Source organism: Ptychodera flava, chromosome 10, assembly GCF_041260155.1.
Source record: "Ptychodera flava strain L36383 chromosome 10, AS_Pfla_20210202, whole genome shotgun sequence".
NCBI classification, from domain to species: domain Eukaryota; kingdom Metazoa; phylum Hemichordata; class Enteropneusta; family Ptychoderidae; genus Ptychodera; species Ptychodera flava.
This window is the reverse complement of record NC_091937.1, coordinates 28523730-28542225: the sequence shown is the minus strand read 5'-3', so window position 1 is coordinate 28542225 and position 18496 is coordinate 28523730. Positions and strand designations below refer to the sequence as shown.

At 37.7% G+C, this 18496-nt stretch overlaps 1 protein-coding gene and 1 long non-coding RNA gene across 2 annotated transcripts; one reads left to right on the top strand and one right to left on the bottom strand.

Annotated features, from left to right (window-relative positions):
* Nucleotides 1-8763: 8763 nt before the first annotated feature.
* Nucleotides 8764-10028, bottom strand: LOC139141462 (uncharacterized). Its single transcript, XR_011554184.1, has 2 exons — nucleotides 9947-10028; nucleotides 8764-9322 (listed from the first exon to the last, which is right to left on the bottom strand). It is a non-coding gene; the product is annotated as an uncharacterized lncRNA (long non-coding RNA).
* A 5698-nt stretch (nucleotides 10029-15726) lies between these two features.
* On the top strand, nucleotides 15727-18435 carry LOC139142396 (uncharacterized). The gene is made up of 2 exons (XM_070712316.1): nucleotides 15727-15940; nucleotides 16842-18435. Exons 1-2 carry the CDS (start codon nucleotides 15858-15860, stop codon nucleotides 18145-18147), a joined length of 1389 nt encoding a protein of 462 aa, XP_070568417.1. The 5' UTR covers nucleotides 15727-15857; the 3' UTR covers nucleotides 18148-18435.
* The last annotated feature ends 61 nt before the right edge of the window (nucleotides 18436-18496 follow it).

The following is an 18496-nucleotide window of genomic DNA, read 5'->3' as shown; positions in this document are numbered from 1 at the left end:
AAATCACAAACATCACAAAAAAGCCATATAATAGTTAAAAAATACAGTAAATTTCATTGATTGCGTAAAATCGCCGAGCACCTAAATCAATCACTGTGTATGAGGTCGTCCGCTCTCACGGTTGCAGGAGTATCAAAATCACCACAATGGCAAGCAGAGTACTTGTGTTTTTGTTTATCATCACCTTCCTCGATCGCTCATTTTGCCATTAAATTGTACTCGATAAACATGCAAGTGGATCAGAAGAAAAGCACCTACACTGTACATGTTGCAATACGGAGTTATCTCCATGGTCTCGACTACAGTACAGTGAGCGACCGCGAGCCCGGCCGATGGAAGAACAGCCACAATACAAAAGAATTAATTACATGTCAACAGTTTGAGAGTAGTGTACAGAAACAAAATCCTTCGTATAGAAGACTTCGTATTAACGTTAAATTGGCACACTACGTGTACGAAGCGCGAAGCAACATGCGCATGAAGTGCGCTGGATAAAGTGACTCCCCAGGGTATTGCTAAAACGAGTTTTGTCAGATAAGCACATTTTGTCAGATAGGCGCCGTACAAGCGTGTCTCCCATCATGGTATACTGCGGATAAACTCGCGTCTTCTCTAAACTCTAATTCTAATGAATGAATTACGTTTCACTCCATTTATTCATTAATGATGGAACAGCCAGAGGTGGTAGCTTTAGACTAAAGCACACAGTTGCCTTTCTTTGCAACGTAATGTATCACCTTCTTGGATATCGCTGACAATACTCGTTTAATTCGTCCCTCTTGGAAATATAAGTAGCCATCAAGTACATTTTAATGTAACCTGACCACGGTACTATCTGTTGTGGTATGCAAGTACATTTATCCTGAGCTATAAGAAACCTGAAGCATGATAAATCTCCTTTGATTTGTACTGAGAAACTTTCAACTTCGTTCGGTATCGCAGCACCTGCGATACCATCGTCACAATATCTTGTCCCCGCCAGTACCCAACCACCATGAGCTCTCGATACTTTCGCAAAATATACTGCGCAGTTGAAACGCCAAGCGTACAACATTAAAATGAAAATATTCAACGTCATTTCCAAAATCCTAGGCGGATCCCAAATACATGCGGTGACTAGGGAAAATTTTGATGGCGAACGTCATTAAATAAAAACCCTTTTCAAGTAACTGCTGAGTAACCTTTATGTCTTCACACTTGAATAAACAAAATTGATAGCACGACAGTCAAGCACCAACCTGCACTTACTGTGTCGGTTCACTGCTACCAACAGTGGGTTAACGATATGCGGTTTAGTCAGAGATTTCGAAATACAGCCTTTTAGCAATCAGCTTACTTATTATACACCTACTGCCGTAACCTATGGGAGTTTGACCGTCCAATAACTTTCCGTATTTTGTATAGTACGCGGAGTCCCGAATACGGGAGATGCGCGACGCGCAAATTTTCAGGGGTTTGTAGCAATTTTATTTCAACAATCGCGCGCGTTCCACTCATATCGCGCGTGCTGCATCCCTCAAAATTTACCATAGAATTAGTTTATACGGACGATTAATGGAGGGAGGTGTATAATAATAGGGTTATACACAAAATACGGCCCTGTATGGACTCGGGCTCAGTGAGTGACGTATTGGACTCGCCTTCGGCTCGTCCAATACGTCACTCATTGACCCCTCGTCCATACAGGGCCGTATTTTGTGAATAACCCTATATTATTTCGGCAGATACAAAAATCGCTATATTTAACTAGACGATGCACTGTTTCTCAATTCAGTTAACGGTGGTACTTCCCTAAGTACCAATATATAGCCGAGATCGATTACCTCAAGAACAAAAACTACTCGCACCTGCTGCAATCCCCATATCCTGGGTTGCCTTTCTGTTATACCTTGCTGGTGCATTCGTTGTTGACTTTGTCAAAGTTAATTTGGTGATAATCTGATGACAGCGTCCACAGGTTAGTAATTTACCCTTGTTTGCTTTGGCAGATCAGGCAACCAAACGCATCATATAATAGACTCAATAAAGTGACAAATCGTCACGTAAGATTATCAAAGGAAAAATACGTGAGACGCCGAAGGAGAAAAAGAAATCGTCACACAACCATAAGACCAAGACATCAAAAGTGGGCAGTATAAATCTTTATTGGAAATGCATATCATAGTCAAACGTATTAAAATAAATCTGTGCTGAGACCAAGACAAATGTATTAAAATAAAATAAACAATAGCAAGAAGAAACCTGTGCTGAGACCAAGTTACCTCTATCCTCATCCCACCCCGGGGACGGATATGTAGGCAATCCCCGATGTTTCAGAGGAGAAGACAACTGTTAATAGATGCGACGGAGACCCAACAGACGGACGACGATGACGGACGACGACGGAAAATCAGCCAATTTGATAAGCTCCTCGTCGCTGATAGGGGAGCTAAAAATCGTCATACATCCACAGATTTTCTTATTTGCATTAGGGATGGACCATTAGACCTTGGGAGGGGGGTGGTCACAATGAAATTGTAAAAATTTTTTTACTATTGTAAATTTCTGAATTTTTTTTTTCCAATTGAGATTAGCTGTGCAATTTTTTTTTTCAGAGTAAATTTTCAGATTTATAATTTTTTTTTTCGTTCGTCGCTGTCTGAAGATAAAGAGGGCAAACATGTGGTGCCAAGCACCACAAGCGGCCACGCAAGCGGTCACTGCTCTTTGAGCTTTTGAAAAATAGAGATTAAAATGGTGTTATTTGGTGGCACTTGGGGAGTATTTTTGCGGGGGGTGGTCAGGAGGGGGTGTCCCCCTCCTGCCATTGGAGCTTTTGAAAAATAGAGATTAAAATGGTGTTATTTTGTGGCACTTGGGGAGTATTTTTGCCGGGGGAGGTCAGGAGGGGGGTGTCCCCCTCCTGCTGTTGGAGTTTTTGAAAAATAGAGATTAAAATGGTGTTATTTGGTGGCAATTGGGGAGTATTTTTGCGGGGAGTGGTCAGGAGGGGGTGTCCCCCTCCTGCCATTGGAGCCTTTGAAAAATAGAGATTAAAATGGTGTTATTTGGTGGCACTTGGGGAGTATTTTTGCCGGGGGAGGTCAGGAGGGGGGTGTCCCCCCTCCTGCTGTTGGAGCTTTTGAAAAATAGAGATTAAAATGGTGTTATTTGGTGGCACTTGGGGAGTATTTTTGCCGGGGGAGGTCAGGAGGGGGTGTCCCCCCCTCCTGCTGTTGGAGCTTTTGAAAAATAGAGATAAAAATGGTGTTATTTGGTGGCACATGGGGAGTATTTTTGCGGGGGGTGGTCAGGAGGGGGTGTCCCCCTCCTGCCATTGGAGCTTTTGAAAAATAGAGATAAAAATGGTGTTATTTGGTGGCACTTGGGGAGTATTTTTGCGGGGGAGGTCAGGAGGGGGTGTCCCCCCTCCTGCTGTTGGAGCTTTTGAAAAATAGAGATAAAAATGGTGTTATTTGGTGGCACTTTGGGAGCATTTTTTTCGGATTACACATCTTCCTCTGAAACATGGTCTTCTTGCTCCTCAGTAGCTTCGTATAGTTTTGAAATTGACTATTTTGGTTTCCTGGCTTCCCTTTCTACTGCGTGGTGAAATGCCTACATTCACCCCATCAACATCATGCATATCTCATGATTTACAATTGATTTTGACAAGCTGAGAAGCTAAAATAAGCTAAATAATATAGTGAAATTTGCATATTTTGTGTTTTTAGAGCAATTGTTGCCCTTTTTTGATCAAACATCAAGTTCTCTGTAGCAGCATGTCCAAATTGATTGGATGTGTATAGATGTGTTGAAATTCAATATTTGTCTTTTGGGCAATTTATGCCATTCATGGTCAAAAATCTGTATTCTCTGAAAGGGCTTGTCCAATTTCTTTGAAATTTGCTACACAAAACGATTAACCATGCAGATTTATTCAGTATTTGCTATCGAGAAACTTTCAAAGTTCAACCCTTTTATGTGTTTTTGTGTTGGGATTTGTTGGATAGATGGCATTCTACTTAGTGTATTGTTGAATGTTAAAACATGTGTTGCTGTTGTTATTTGAGGCTTTTTTTTGAGAAAAAAGAATTGAAAATGCCTTTTTAAAAGCAAAATAATACATAATGACTTGATATGTTGTTTTATCATTTTTGACGTGTTTCTACTTGTTCACCCATTCTTGCATTCATCATTGTAATAAAATGCTGTGAAAAAAATGAAACTGATGTGGCCTGCATCTGTTTACCTTGATCTTAAAAGGCAAATACAACTTTCTGTCTTGACAACCATACCATAGTTTCAATGTTTTACCTAGTGTACCTGCTTGGTTTGTACGCAGGAAACAAGTAGAAAACAGGCTCTATAATTTCATAATTTTCAAGTGATCAGAATACAAAAGTCCTGAAAAGATGAGATAATCACAACTTCCAGTATAAGGGATACAGTCACTCTAAATGTATAAATTATAATTAAAAATGTGCCGGGAGGATGTATTAAAAATACGGAAAGTTGCTTACTGTCGGTAAAATCTAAAAAAAATTCAAAATTTTAAAGACTTTTGCAGATTTTTTTTTTACGCCTTTGTCTCCTTATTTATTTTTTTTTTTATTTTGCAAACTAGTTTGAAGATTTTTTTTTTCCTAACTTTCTGCTCTGAAATTTTTTTTTTTCTGTTTTTGACCACCCCCCTCCCAAGATCTAATGGTCCGTCCCTTACTTTGGGCAACTACCAATCAATACTGTGATTATGTGTAAATTTAATGATCGCGCAATTTTCAAAAGTATCTAACAATGTGCAATTTTACTTATAAATGATCATTAAAGTTTACCTGTCTAATTTTTTATTAGATTTTTTCGCCATAAATCACTTACAATCCCCCATCAGTATCTAAAATTGTTTATTGGACATCAATACTGAGTTATAAAGTCTGATTCTCATTTCTCTTTTCAAGATATTCTATTGTTTTCTCTGTTCTTTTCCGGGGGCTCTTCTGTGTGACAATAACGTGCTTTTTCAAAAGCATTTGACAAAGAAATTATACTGAAATGCCAACGTATTTTCGCCGAAATAAACTGTATTCGGCTTTTCAAAAGTCGGCATTCTATACAGCCAGTACTAGTGTGTTCATATGTTAATATACAGTCTGTGGTGATATTCGAAGTGAATGACTTGTCGTTCCTTCAGGGAGTAGAAAAAGAAACTCTAAAGCTGCATTCACAAACATTTATGAGGGGTGGGGGGATGATTAAAGAAAAATGTTCTCAGATTGTTTCAAGTACCCCCTTAACAAACTCACAATGTGTTTAAGTCGCCCTTCTGACTTGCCATAATTTTGAAGTCCCCCCTCAAAGGGTTAAATGTGGCCAATATAGTATTTCGTACAAATATATCAAATCATAATACATGGGAGTCTATTGGGCAAACTATTTAAAAACAAGCTATATCTCTACATTTATATGTGTGAGACATTATAAAATTTAATGTACTTTGCTTGAAGTGGCAATTATAAGTGCATGTGTGTACAAAACAATGATTTTTGGATTACATTTTGATTCATTATGCATAGAAGTCTATAAGAAAGCTATGAAGGCGTCTTTCCCAATATAAAACTAGCAATATCTGTTCATCTATGGACGTTTGATAACTGATATAAATGTACTTGATTAGCTTAGAGTGTTTACAAGTGCACATGTGTACAAGAAATTTAATTTTGGAATTTCGCCGAAAATGTTGATCCGCTATAAATGTGGGTCTATGACAAAACCGTGAATAATTTTTTTCCCAATACAAAACTAGCAATGTTTGTGCATATAACATTATTGTACTTGATCAGAAGAGGATGGTCACACGTGCATATTTGTACAAGAAATTTGATTCTGGAATTTCGCCAAAAATGTTAATCCGCTATACATTGTAATCTATGAGGAAACTATGAATAATTTTTGCAATACAAAAAACTAGCGAAATCAGAGTATTTGACCCTTGATTATTAATATTAATGTGCTTGATTAGACTAGCGTTGCTACAGGTGCATGTATGAGCAAGAAATTTGAATTTACAATTTCAGTTAAAATGTTAATCCACTATACATTGTAGTCTATGACGAAATTACGAATAACACAGAGGTTTTAATCTCCCAAGTTGTTATTCAAAGGATTTTGATCTGAAGCTTCCAGTTGCCTTTGATGATACTATGCACTTTTCTAAATAGCTTGTATCTGTCAAAGTCCTCAAAAATAAAAATGTAGATACGGCCACATGAACATTTGACACCTACCTAGACCAAATATATTGTCAATGGGAGAATGTTATCAAATAAGTTATCTCCCGAATTATTATTGAAAGGTTGAGTTGAAACTTTTAGTCATCGTATAGAGGACAATTTTGCGCAACAGAGGGGTTGAAATCATGACAACCTGCATCTTTTACCTCAATATGGCTCCTTGGATCATCAATAAATTGTTTGCTATACCCCAAAACTTGCGCCCGAAGGGCTCGACGAAAAGGGGAATGGCAGGAAACGAAGGTGCCACAAGGTATTTGGAAAGGCATTTGATATTCAATAAATTCTCAATTCCCCCACCCCCAACAACGTTAATTTTTTTTCAGATGCCCCTGTTATGTTGTCAATTTCTTTAACCCCCCTAGAAGTCTCCCACCCCACCCAGGTATTTTTAGAAATTCTTAACCCGGTTTAAATGTTACCTGTTCTGTATAGCGGTAAGCTACTCTTTTAAAGGCTAACAATCGATATTGCGTTTAAGCTGGCAATAAGGATGATGTACCACTAGAAGTCTTGAAAACTCTCCTATGGTTAAACCTTGGACGAAAGGATAGAAGACATGTACGTCGACATTGAGACCTGGGATAGGAATTCCTTGTAAACGATAAGTTCTTAATGGCAGATGTCAATCATGTAGACACATCGTTTATTGAGTAGTTTCAAGGTCATATTTTCGCTTGCAAATAACAATTCAAAATCTCCCTCTTTTGGCCTAGAAATCATAATATGCTATTTGCACATTGCCTATTGCAAGGACTTAATGTGTGTCTTTGGTCAAGTTGTGTTTTACAGTGTCCACGGCACGTCATCATCATAGCTGTGCAAAGTTAAAAAGAGTACTCTGTCACGTAAATATGCCATTCTGCTCCAGACTGACACCCATCATTTGTTTATCATTGTGAGATAAGTATGAATTCTCCTGTCAGTATGTGTACGAATAAAACTCTCATGTTTGATGAACATATCGATCTACCGTTGCTTTGAAGAATTTTCGATCATAATCAGAACAGTGATGACGCGCTTGATGAAACTTGTAGGTCTGTAACTGTATGCCAACAATTATAGTGACTGACTGTAATTTTGGAAAGGGTAAATGTTCACGATACCAATAAATAATTTGAATCAGGGCGGTAAATGTACCTACATGATTGTATATGAGAGAATGATGCAAAATAATACTTTTATTCTTATATGCATCGTAAATTCTGTGGAAAATTGTTGGCCATGTTTTGTTCTCTCATGAAATCATTTAAAGGGGGATTGTGGCGGATATATTGTTGTGGCTTTGCATTCTAGGTGACCGTAGCAATGGTGTACGCTTTTATCAAGAGCGCCATCACTGCTCGGCCCGGAATGTAGTCAGGGATCAAACTAAGGACAAATATCAGTTCAGTTCAGTTCAGTTCAGTAGGGATTGAATATCCGTAGATAATAATATCAGTATCGACCTCAGATCATCAAACGTCATTTGCAAGATAAGGGTCTTGCGATAAGTCTAGTCATAAACTGATTGAATAGATTATATGAAACTTACGCATACTAAATGCACACCCTGTTCTTCCATTCCGTGTAACGTTTCACTTAAGCTAGCTTTCCTGTCACTAACAAAAATAAATGCTTTTGAAAAGGTCAACCTGCCCTACAAAGCCCCTGTAAAAGAGGACCTTACTTGTGTCAATATGCGATAATATCATGACAATTACCGTACAGCTTTTCTCGATTTATAGCTTAGTTGACTATGATTATTTTGCTCAGTATCGATCATCAAATACAGCAAAAACTTTCATAGGGGTTTTGTAGAAGACACGACTTTTCTCTCTGTTTTGTTCCAGTTTATAGGTAGAGTATTATGACTTGTCAAGTGAGTTTTCATCGGCATATGAAGTTTATATGATTTTATGGCCTTAGATGAAAATTCACGAACGCAAAAGCACCAGGGTGGCAAAATGAAAGTATTTGAAACCACCACGAACCTCAACATTGAATACTCATATGCCTCTTTATTTGTATATGCTGCTTAAAACGTCGTTAAAACAAGTTTGTGCTGTTACCCCTTGATTTCAATTGATCCTTATCCTGTTAAAATCAACACGATTGGAACTACTATGGGATACTTGGATGGTAAAGTAATGCCGATTTAATCTACAAATATAATCACCTCTGCTTTTCTTTTTACACTACACACTTGTTTTTATGAGTAGGCCTAATTTGCAAAATTACAACATTCAGCAATACGGCAACTAACACGTCTGAGAAATTTGAAAAATATGAAAATCCAAATTAGTTCCAATCGTGTCAATCATAAAGTTGAGGGCTGGCACTAAATTTTGTGAACTAATCTTGAAACTTTATAGTTTTCGTCCATTAATGGTTGCAAGGTTTACCATAACACAACCGCTAGTTTGCGCAATTATGTACACAAAAATCTGATTCTTTGCGGGCGCTGCAGTTTGCATGGATACGAAAATAAGAGTAATATCATGACAAACTGAAATTATACTGTAAAATTTTATTGTATTATCAACCGATCAGAGAACAATAACGACGTACAAAAGTGGGTGGACATTAACTACTTTTGAGGCGGCGAAAATATAACATTTCTCTCGGTCGCTGGATAGAAGGTCCATTGAAATGTTGTGTTATCTAACTTTTCGTGATCGCACGCTTACTGTGAATGACCGCTGAAAGCTTATTAACCATATTTTTAGTCTCTTGCAATTTTGTTCTCGTTGTTGCTGTAATATGCAATCTAAAATGTATATGCTACTGGACTTCACCGATGGTGTGGTAGAGCTTCATGCTTTCATCAGCGACGTCTTTCTTCACTTTGGTGTCAGTACCATAGACGTAATGCTTGGACATGTCAGCTGAGAAGCGACTGGAGGGCGGTGATCGGCCAAGAGACTCGGCCAAGCTTCGCATCAGGACAGGACGATTACCACAACATATACCAAAGTACTGTATACCAAGTTCCCTGCATCGCTTGCCGAACTGGTATATGTCTTCGCGAAGGCACGATGAAACTTCAGTGTCTTCTGGGAATAGTTTCCTTCCTGTGCGAAAGCAATTTCGAACGTTACGCTACTGTGTTAGTTTTTATTCCTTCGAAACGGATACCGTCCAATACCACTTTGAACAAAGAAAGGAAAACAACGAAAAAGAAAAGCTGACTTTCCATTTTATTCACAGTCGGGACACAAACCGGTTTAATGTTCATCAAATGTGGAGTTAGAAATTTATTTCTTATATTTAGCGGTCTATCATGAAGAGTTTCCAGGACTTCAATAAAGAAACCAATTGATTCTTTGTTTGCTCTAAACCTTGCATTACGGTTTTTCAGCTAATGTAGGACATGAAAATATTAAAACAAGGCCAACCTGCCATTTGCGGCATACTAGAATCACAAACTATCGATTCCGAAGTGTAATATATTACTGTCATATGATAAAACATTACTTTCGTTCCAAGTTTAGACAAACACTGGTTAGATATATTTATGATTTCCCTACTATGCCTGGGACAGTTCCTTAAGAATTATATATATATATATATATATATATATATATATATATATATATATATATATATATATATATATATATATATATATATATATATATATATATATATATATATAATTCCAACCAATAACTATGCGTTTACGTCCTTTGACTTACCTGTTACAGGGTCAGTTAACATGAAAAATGTAGGCTGTTCTACTGTAGCTATACGGTACAGGCAAAGCGGCCAGTGGACCCTGTAATAGTTATACAAGATTTGTTCCATTATGTGAATTGTTCAAATAATCGTAAGATACATTATTTTTCAAAACATGACTAATGTGTACTTCTTGAAAACGTGCGAATATGTTGCAACTATTAAATATCGACGAAAAGCATATTTTGTCTTAATGGGTGTCTTTCATGACGAATTACCGAAAACATACACCGAAGGCAAGTGTCTGATTGCAGCGTTACTCATGTAGTGGTCAGTATGACCTTTGCAAGAACACGATCTAGACCTTTATACTACGTGTAGAACATTATTTCAGTCTGAATAACTTCGCCTTCATTTGGATTTTTATACAAATTTCAATCGGTTGATTAAATACTAAACATTTGGTACAAATGCATGATGCCATTTAATTGATGGTAAGATTTTTTATGGATTGAACGGTCCAGTAATTATGAAAAGAGAAAGTGATATCCGTAGGACGTAGTGCATTTTCGGTAAACTCTCCCATCTTGAAGGACGACATAGCATGGCCAACGTGCAAAGTTTTTGATGAAGATATTCTTAAAATTTAGTGATTTTGAAATTCAAAGTGTATTAACTCTAGGCAGGAAGTATAAACTTGTCCATTTGAAAATATTAATCACGACTGCTGAAACTTCATTTTCTCCACGGGCATTAATACGAGTCCACATCAACAACTGGCCACTGGCAGTAGTATTGTGGAATCCGCGGAGCCCATTCTGTCTTTAACTTAGTGCGTTAGCCTTGTGTGATACACGAGCCCAGTCACAGGTTCTAGCAAACATATAGAAATAGTGTGGGTAATTGACTTCAGGTTGCAGACAAACCTTCCTCTTCGGCATTTCATGCTATTGATGTCCTTTTAAAATAACTGAAGTTTTTCACAAAGACTCGATCTTACCTTTGACTTTCCCTGCCATCTTAATGCGAACTCTTAACTATTTATGATCAGATGGTCACTCATACATCACTAGATAAGATAACTCTGCCACAGACACAAACAACTGTCACATAACTTAAGAATATATTCAGAAGACGTCAAACAAAGTAAACTAAGACGATTGGCTGCGTTCACAAAACAGTTAGCATGGTTAGGGGGACAAGAGGAAGTCACGGGGATCGAAAATTTTTGGGGTAGTAGAGGGGGACCTGAAACATTTGCTCTGGCTATAGGGGACCTGAAAATTTAGGGGTTTTTTTTTACGATTCCAAGATTTGGCCGGTAATTAAATGAAAATTTATCAACATACAATGTCATCCAAATGTTCTAATGTTAGTAATAATTTAACAAGAATTAGAACAATTTTTTTCGCATTTCATTACTTTTGTCCCCAAAAGGTCTTAAAATGTATGAATTTTTGTAAAAATATCCCATACAAGTAGAACTAGTGTCGGGGCAGAAGTTGCAACTGTTGATAATTTTTTCAATATTTCTAATCAGTATATCAAACACAGTCTCCCTACAGCATGTTGAAACACGTAATATTCAATTTGTCGACAAAAGCCTGCATATATGAATATTGAACATGACTGGAACTAATTTGGAATAATTGGATTTTCATGTTTATTAAAATTCTCAAAAGTGTTAGGTGCCGTAAAGCTTAATGTTGTAATATTACAAATCACTCATAAAAACAAGTGTGTAATATAAAACGAAAAGCAGATGAGATTACATTTGAAGATTAAATTAGCATTACTTCACCATCCAATTATCCCAAATTAGCTCAATCGTGTTATTGGATGATTATTGAATTGGAGTCCAGACTAAAAGTCATTTATCAATTATACAAATGCGGGCTACATTCACAGGCTATGTTTGCAAGCTGAATACTGGACAGTTCAACATGCTGATGGAAGTAGAACAAGAAATCCCAATGCAATATAAACTTAACAAAATCATTGTCAAAATTGTCAAAGTTAATACAACTATACTGCCCTGCCACTGCCTACAGGCAGTGTCACTGTCGCTGCATGACGGCAGAGACAGCTATAGCTCTGACTATATGGAGTAGTTCAGTTCATGTGACGCTCATGACAGAAAAAGATACTTTTATACACAAGATCAGGCCAGAAAGCAACACATGGAAGACCAGAAGACTTGAAAGTTATCAGGGATTTTTTAAGGTGAAGTACTACGAATTACGTCAAAATTAGGCTGTGGTGTCATTTTCTTGAAACTTTGCACAAATATTCTTGGAAGTTGTGCAAGTGCAAAAATGAAATAAAAAATGGGGGTCACCAGGCTCGTTTCCATGGAAACGGACGTTAAAATGGCGTCGTTAGAAATAAATAAAATTATATAATTCACTTAAACTGAAAAAAGCAATTATAAAACGCTTAGCAAATGAGTTAATTTTAATAAATACCAAGAATTAAGATCCATATCTATCGAATGTATAGTTTTTATGATGTTTGTAAAGAAATTTTAACATAAGTATCGATTACAAAATGACGATATTGAAATTATATCACTACATAATTTTCAAACTTTCTTCCTGTGGCTTTGAATGGTGTCATTTTGACCAAACTTGGCGAATAAAATCCTGACATAATACCATTTAGTTTACACTTTTAATAAAAGGGTGTCACCACGCTACTTTTTACAATATCTTCAGGTGAATGCGTAATATGCGCCATGTAAATGGAAGAGAAATGTTAATTTTGCGCTCATATTGAATAAAAACCAGCTTCCTAGGGGGTCAAAATATGACAAGGTTAAAGGTCACATGTATTTCTAAGAGACTGGGTCCAAAAATTATGTAAAAGCGCAATTTCAACAATGACAGGTGATGTTAAATACATGCGCTACAAAATAACCCATTTGCGGCAGGCTGGAGTTAAATCTGCGCAGAATTGTTCTAAAGCGTGTGCGCGTCCGAATTCGTCGCCCTTTACCTTATTAATCGTGGTAAATGAGAATGATCAAACTTTTAAAGATTAAAGAAAAAGATGGTGTCATCATGCTTTCACATTGTCATCTAGCATTAGCACAAAAGTATTAAAACAAAAGTGACAAGGAAGTAAAACTTTGTACAGTAAAGACTCTAATTTAAATGAAAAAATGTGACTAAATTGAATTAGATAATTTTACCAAATTAACCGTTATTCAACCAAACATTTCAGAGATAAATGTTTATTTTATGGAATATTTGAACCTTCCACTATTTTAAACTTATAAGTAGCATCTAATGTAGCTTGAAGAATTCGCAATTTGTATACTCTCTCATGATCGCCATTTTATGTTCTTTTCAGCAGGTGCCACTTGCCTGGCCAGATCGAGTCGGATTAATTCAAGCCAGCTTTGACTGGTAAATCAAAAATGTCCACTGAAATCAATTTAAGAACATGCCTTAGAAATATGGCTCTACAAACTGCTAATAACAGGCAGTGTTAAACATCTGCGGGAAGAACTGCGAAATACATGCCATTGTTTATTTTTTCTTTGCGTGCATCCCTAATAAATATGTAGCTATATGAAGATTTGCAGGGGACTTGAAAATTTTGATCATATAGACGAGGGGGGGACTTGAACATTTTTGATGGTATCGAGGGGAGATCTGAAAAAAACAAGATTTCGATCGGTATTCCTCCAGCCTCCCCTACCATTATTTGTAAACGCAGCCTTAGTGACACTTCTTTCAATCGCGCACTTTTGAACGGCAGCAGCTTGGGATTACCATGTCATGATATATGAGATCAAAGTCCGTAAAGAGGCCTGTAGTGGAGATAAAACGGTAAAACATATCGCCATACTCTTTCAGCATATCACATGAATACACTGTTTCAAATCCAATGTTGCTTCGACTGAAAATTATGATGCATTGCTGCAATGCACAGCCATGTCGATAGGCACTTTGTTCAAGGCGTATCTCCGCACTGCCTTTCCTTCAGTCGCTTTCATTAACTTTACGGTTTCGCCTGACATTTTGCAAATGGTTTTCAGTAATGAAGCAAGAAGACAGACCAGCTGACCATTCGCTCTATTTAAAAAGCATGTAGAGTAAAAGGAGCGAAAGAAATCAGACAATATAAAGCTAGATGAAGTGAGCCACTCACCGTGTAACGGACAACTTTTTTGTTTTTTGTTTTGCTTACAGTCTGTCAGCGATATGTTTCGGTTTTCTTTCGTGCGTTTGTGCTCCCCTCTGCCAATAACCGTGTTCTTTTTGTTGAGACGGTTCTTTTTGTTGAGATGAAATAAAAACCGCAAACTGGGAAAGAAATGTGCGGCACCACAAACTTGACATCTTGCCAGGTGTTAACTTCTAAGGCATCTGCCAATCCTGAAGCTTGCAGCTTTGCAAGTACCGATGAATCCTAATACAACTCCGGAATATGTATGTGCCACAATAATTGCAGTCTGATTTTTGTTGGATAGAGATCAGTGTGGGAGCAACGTTTTTCGACAAATACCACGTGATATCGATGACCTTTGACATCGATTTCACATGTCGCTCAAGAAATTATCTGAAAGTGTAATTTAATGATTTGAATATATAATATTCATGAGCTGGATACAGTCAGCAAAATTACTACCTCGGTGCTTACGCATCTACCACACAATGACCGACCGGTCACAAGGAAATGCTAGGCAAAACATTTTTTTGTTTTTTGAAAAAAGATAAATTTATCTCAACACAGTTGCAAATAAAACAAATCTACACAATGCAACTTGTCTGAAAAAAGCAAAAAAATTAGGCAAAACAAAAATTTAGGCAAAAAATTAGGCAAAACATTTTTCAAACATTTTATTCTAACAGCGCCCATACTGTGATTTTATTTGTAATACTAACATGAGCATACAAAAATCTTCCTCATTCTTCATTGCAGTGTTGCCAAAGAATAAGGTGGAGCTATATTTATTGTAAAGTTTTGGTTTTATTTCACCAAGATGAAGCTAGATAGTGTCAGCAATATTCTACAAAACATAGCTTCAATGACACTTGGCTCACATTTGATTCGATATGGCAGGCTAGAGCGAGTATACTTCTAAGTAAGTTTACACCTTGGAAACTGCATAACAAGTTTTAAAGCAATCGGACTAGCTATTTCAGAGAAAATGATTTTTAGACCAAAAACGAGAAAAATTGCCTCAAATATAATAGACGTTTTCCTCATTATACCGGAAGTGACATTAGCATACATTTGCATGGCGATTTGACCTAGTTCAGCTGCGGAAGTCGCCTTGCCAACGTCCTCACGTTAGGTGCGCTATGGCGATCGATGACAACACATCGCAATTGGACTCGCTTCGTAAGAAGACTGTGAAGCAACTCAAAGAAATTTTAAAGTCTAAAGGTCTCAAGGTTGGTGGCAATAAGAATGACCTGATTGCGAGAGTGCTGACCATAGTTAACGGCGAGAGATCGGCGAATGCGTCGGGCGGTGGAGTCAATGACAGCGATGCATCATGTCGTGCGAGCGTATCTCCGACACCGCCAGCTGACTTCACGAATGACCAACAGTGGTCAGTCGATGGTTTACTATCATCAACGAAGGGAAAAAATTGGTCGAACGATCTCCGATTAATTCCAGAAGTTACATTTGTGCAGTTGTATCACTACCTTGTCGTCGTATCGGAGAAGTACTCAACGCTTGCTGCGAAAACGAGCCCTGCCACTCCTTGACGTGTTCTGTTGGGAGTGCCTCCAATGACCAACCTACCCGAGTGGTAGAGGCTACGGATTCGCAGCAAACTCAACGCATGCTTTGGGCAAAGTCGGGTACAAACAACTCAAGGCGTTCAAGTTTTTTGCGGAGGGCCACATCAACAAGATCTTAGTTCTTCATGAAGAACATTCAACAGTTGTACAAGCTAGAGTACATGCAAGCATGAGAAGAAAAACCTACCGATCTGTTGTGAGACTGAATGACGAGGGCTCGATACAACAAGCTGCTTGCGACTGTCCCGCTGGGTAAGTTACAACTTTCACTTCCTGTGTTGCCTTGTCATTGCCTTGTCATGATTGTCGACGTCGACGCGTCGCGTCAACGATGTATCAGCCTTGTCGAACATTACATTTGTATTTTGAGTATACAAAATCTTCAACATTTGACTATAAAAATATTCAACTCGATACATAAATATTACAGTTTAATCCGGATGAAGTGAAATAATAAGGGGAAACCACGCAGGGCAGTCGATGTTTTCGAAGGGGGCGTGGTTGAGTGAAGTGAACGGCTTGTACACGTTCTGTATGGCGATGCATTTAGCCTTTTAGCGAGTGGCTGTCAGGTTTTGTTTAGTTTTATTGAAAGGTCATATCGCTTTGATTGGGCGCTAACTTCTTGTGTATCGAAAAACAACGTCTACGTGCACAAACACTGTTATATCAGACAAGGGGCATTCTTTAATGAACATACAGAAAAAATACTGAAAATATGTCACCAAAATACAGGTACTCTATTTGAAGGGGCGGTACCTGTGACTTGTAGTTATTTACTGTTCCATCTCTCAAACATTTTGAAATGCTTAGTGTCTTGATTGTCAAAACAGCGATTCTACCGTATGTGTAAAGGGCGATGATTTTTTTTAGTTTAGAAGTGAATTTTAATCTTGACTCAACTTTATTTGTAAACAAAAATAATACAATCTAAACAAAAAACGGGCAGTGTTGGCAAAGTAAATGATGGATGTATCAACATGCTTTAGGGGAGTAGAACAAGTAACTAGAATATTGACATACATAACATAAATAATGGGAAAAACATCAAAGTACTCTGTATGTTTGAATTGTCTTGTACATATGATTCATCACTTACATCCAAGAGTGAAACACATTGTAAAATTAGAATATCTTTATTTTTATTTTCCAGAAAAGGTATCGATGGATTGGGAAAATGCAACCACACAACGGCCTTACTATTCGCACTTGAAGATTTTAGCCGGAAAGGTCTAAAGCAACAGGCAGAGCCAGTCTCCTGCACCAGTGAACTGTGCCGATGGACGAAACCGAGGACCCTACAAGTCAGCAGTGAACCAGTACAATCACTTACAATCCGCAAGTATCAATATGGTCAAGATTACACCAAGAAGACATCAATTAATCTGTACGATCCCAGAGCTCAACATCAAAGAAGTCTCGATCAAGAAAGTGTTCATACACTATGTGACACTTTCAAAGAAGCCGGTATTTCATCATCACTTTTCTTGTTCCATGATATTTCAGCAATGCCAGATCGTCTCAGTGTTCCTTCATCAATGATTACAGAAGAGCCAGGTTATGAGATTCCATGCTGTGATGACGACGTCCAAATTATCGAAAATAGTCCTGAAGTTTGTAGTTTGCCATTCAATGATGACTACAATATAGATTCACATGTATTTCATGAAATTGTTGATTACGTTGCTGCCAGAAATGCCAGAACTTGCACAAGTGAGTACATTCAGGAGATTGAGAAACAAACACGAGGACAGGCGGATAATAGTTCGTGGCAGGAAATACGGAGGACAAAAATGACTGCATCAAATTTTGGCAAATTCATGAAACGACGAGCTGACCCAGATAAACTGTTGAACTCAATCATGTACAAACCTGCGGTCACAACATTTGCTCTTGAATATGGCAGAACAAATGAGGAGAATGCTGTTAATTCATACCTGACTCTAAAGAAAGAACAGGGAAAGAGTAACATAAAGGTACTAGAAGTAGGACTAATGCTAAGTTCAGACAACCCTGATTATGGAGCTAGTCTTGACAGGGTAGTGGTTGATCCTACTGAAGCAGATCCTTCTGAGGCCAGGGGTGGGTTAGAAGTTAAATGTCCCTCATCACTTCAGGGCATGACTGCTGAAAATGCTGCTCAGCAAAAGAGATCTTGTTTAGAAATAAGTAATGGTATAGTCAAACTAAAAGAGCCTCATGACTATTACATTCAAGTTCAAGCCCAAATGTATGTGTCTGGATTGCCCTGGGTAGATTTTGTAGTATGGTTTGGCAAGGATTGTGACCTGTTTGTTCAGCGAATCAAATTTAACAGAGAAGCATGGTACAGTAAAATTCTTCCTGCTGTTAACCACTTCTATCGCAGGGCATTCCTTCCAGAAATTCTAACAGGTCGCGTCAAGAGGGGAGTACAACTCTACCGTCATGGGGGATGGAAACCTTTTGTCAGGAAATGAAAATTCAAGTAGTATTTTGGGATGTTATCACATTATGAAAATGGTGTTTTTTTCAGTTGTAATTTGCTCTGGGGAAGTGTTTATTTTGAACTCAAGAAACTAAATTGTAAGTTTTGTACTAGTCTTCAATCTTATTAATAGTAATGATGTTATGAATTCACAAGTTGTCATCATCTAATGATACATTGTGCTGATCTAATGATATTGCCATGGAAATGTTTTGATCAAATTTATCCAATTCCAGATTACACTTATTTGCTTTTCAACATTTGAGGGGTATTTATCACTTAATTTATATCAATTTTTCGAGGGGGAGAGGTTAGGATGTAAAAGGTAATAGTCAGAGAGA

What these genes read in the sequence shown, in the direction of transcription:
- LOC139142396 (XM_070712316.1), top strand. Translation starts at nt 15,858, where the DNA reads ATGAGAAGAAAAACCTACCGATCTGTTGTGAGACTGAATGACGAGGGC. An exon ending in GCTTGCGACTGTCCCGCTGG is followed by an intron (nt 15,941 to 16,841) that starts GTAAGTTACAAC and finishes TTTATTTTCCAG; the next exon opens with AAAAGGTATCGATGGATTGG.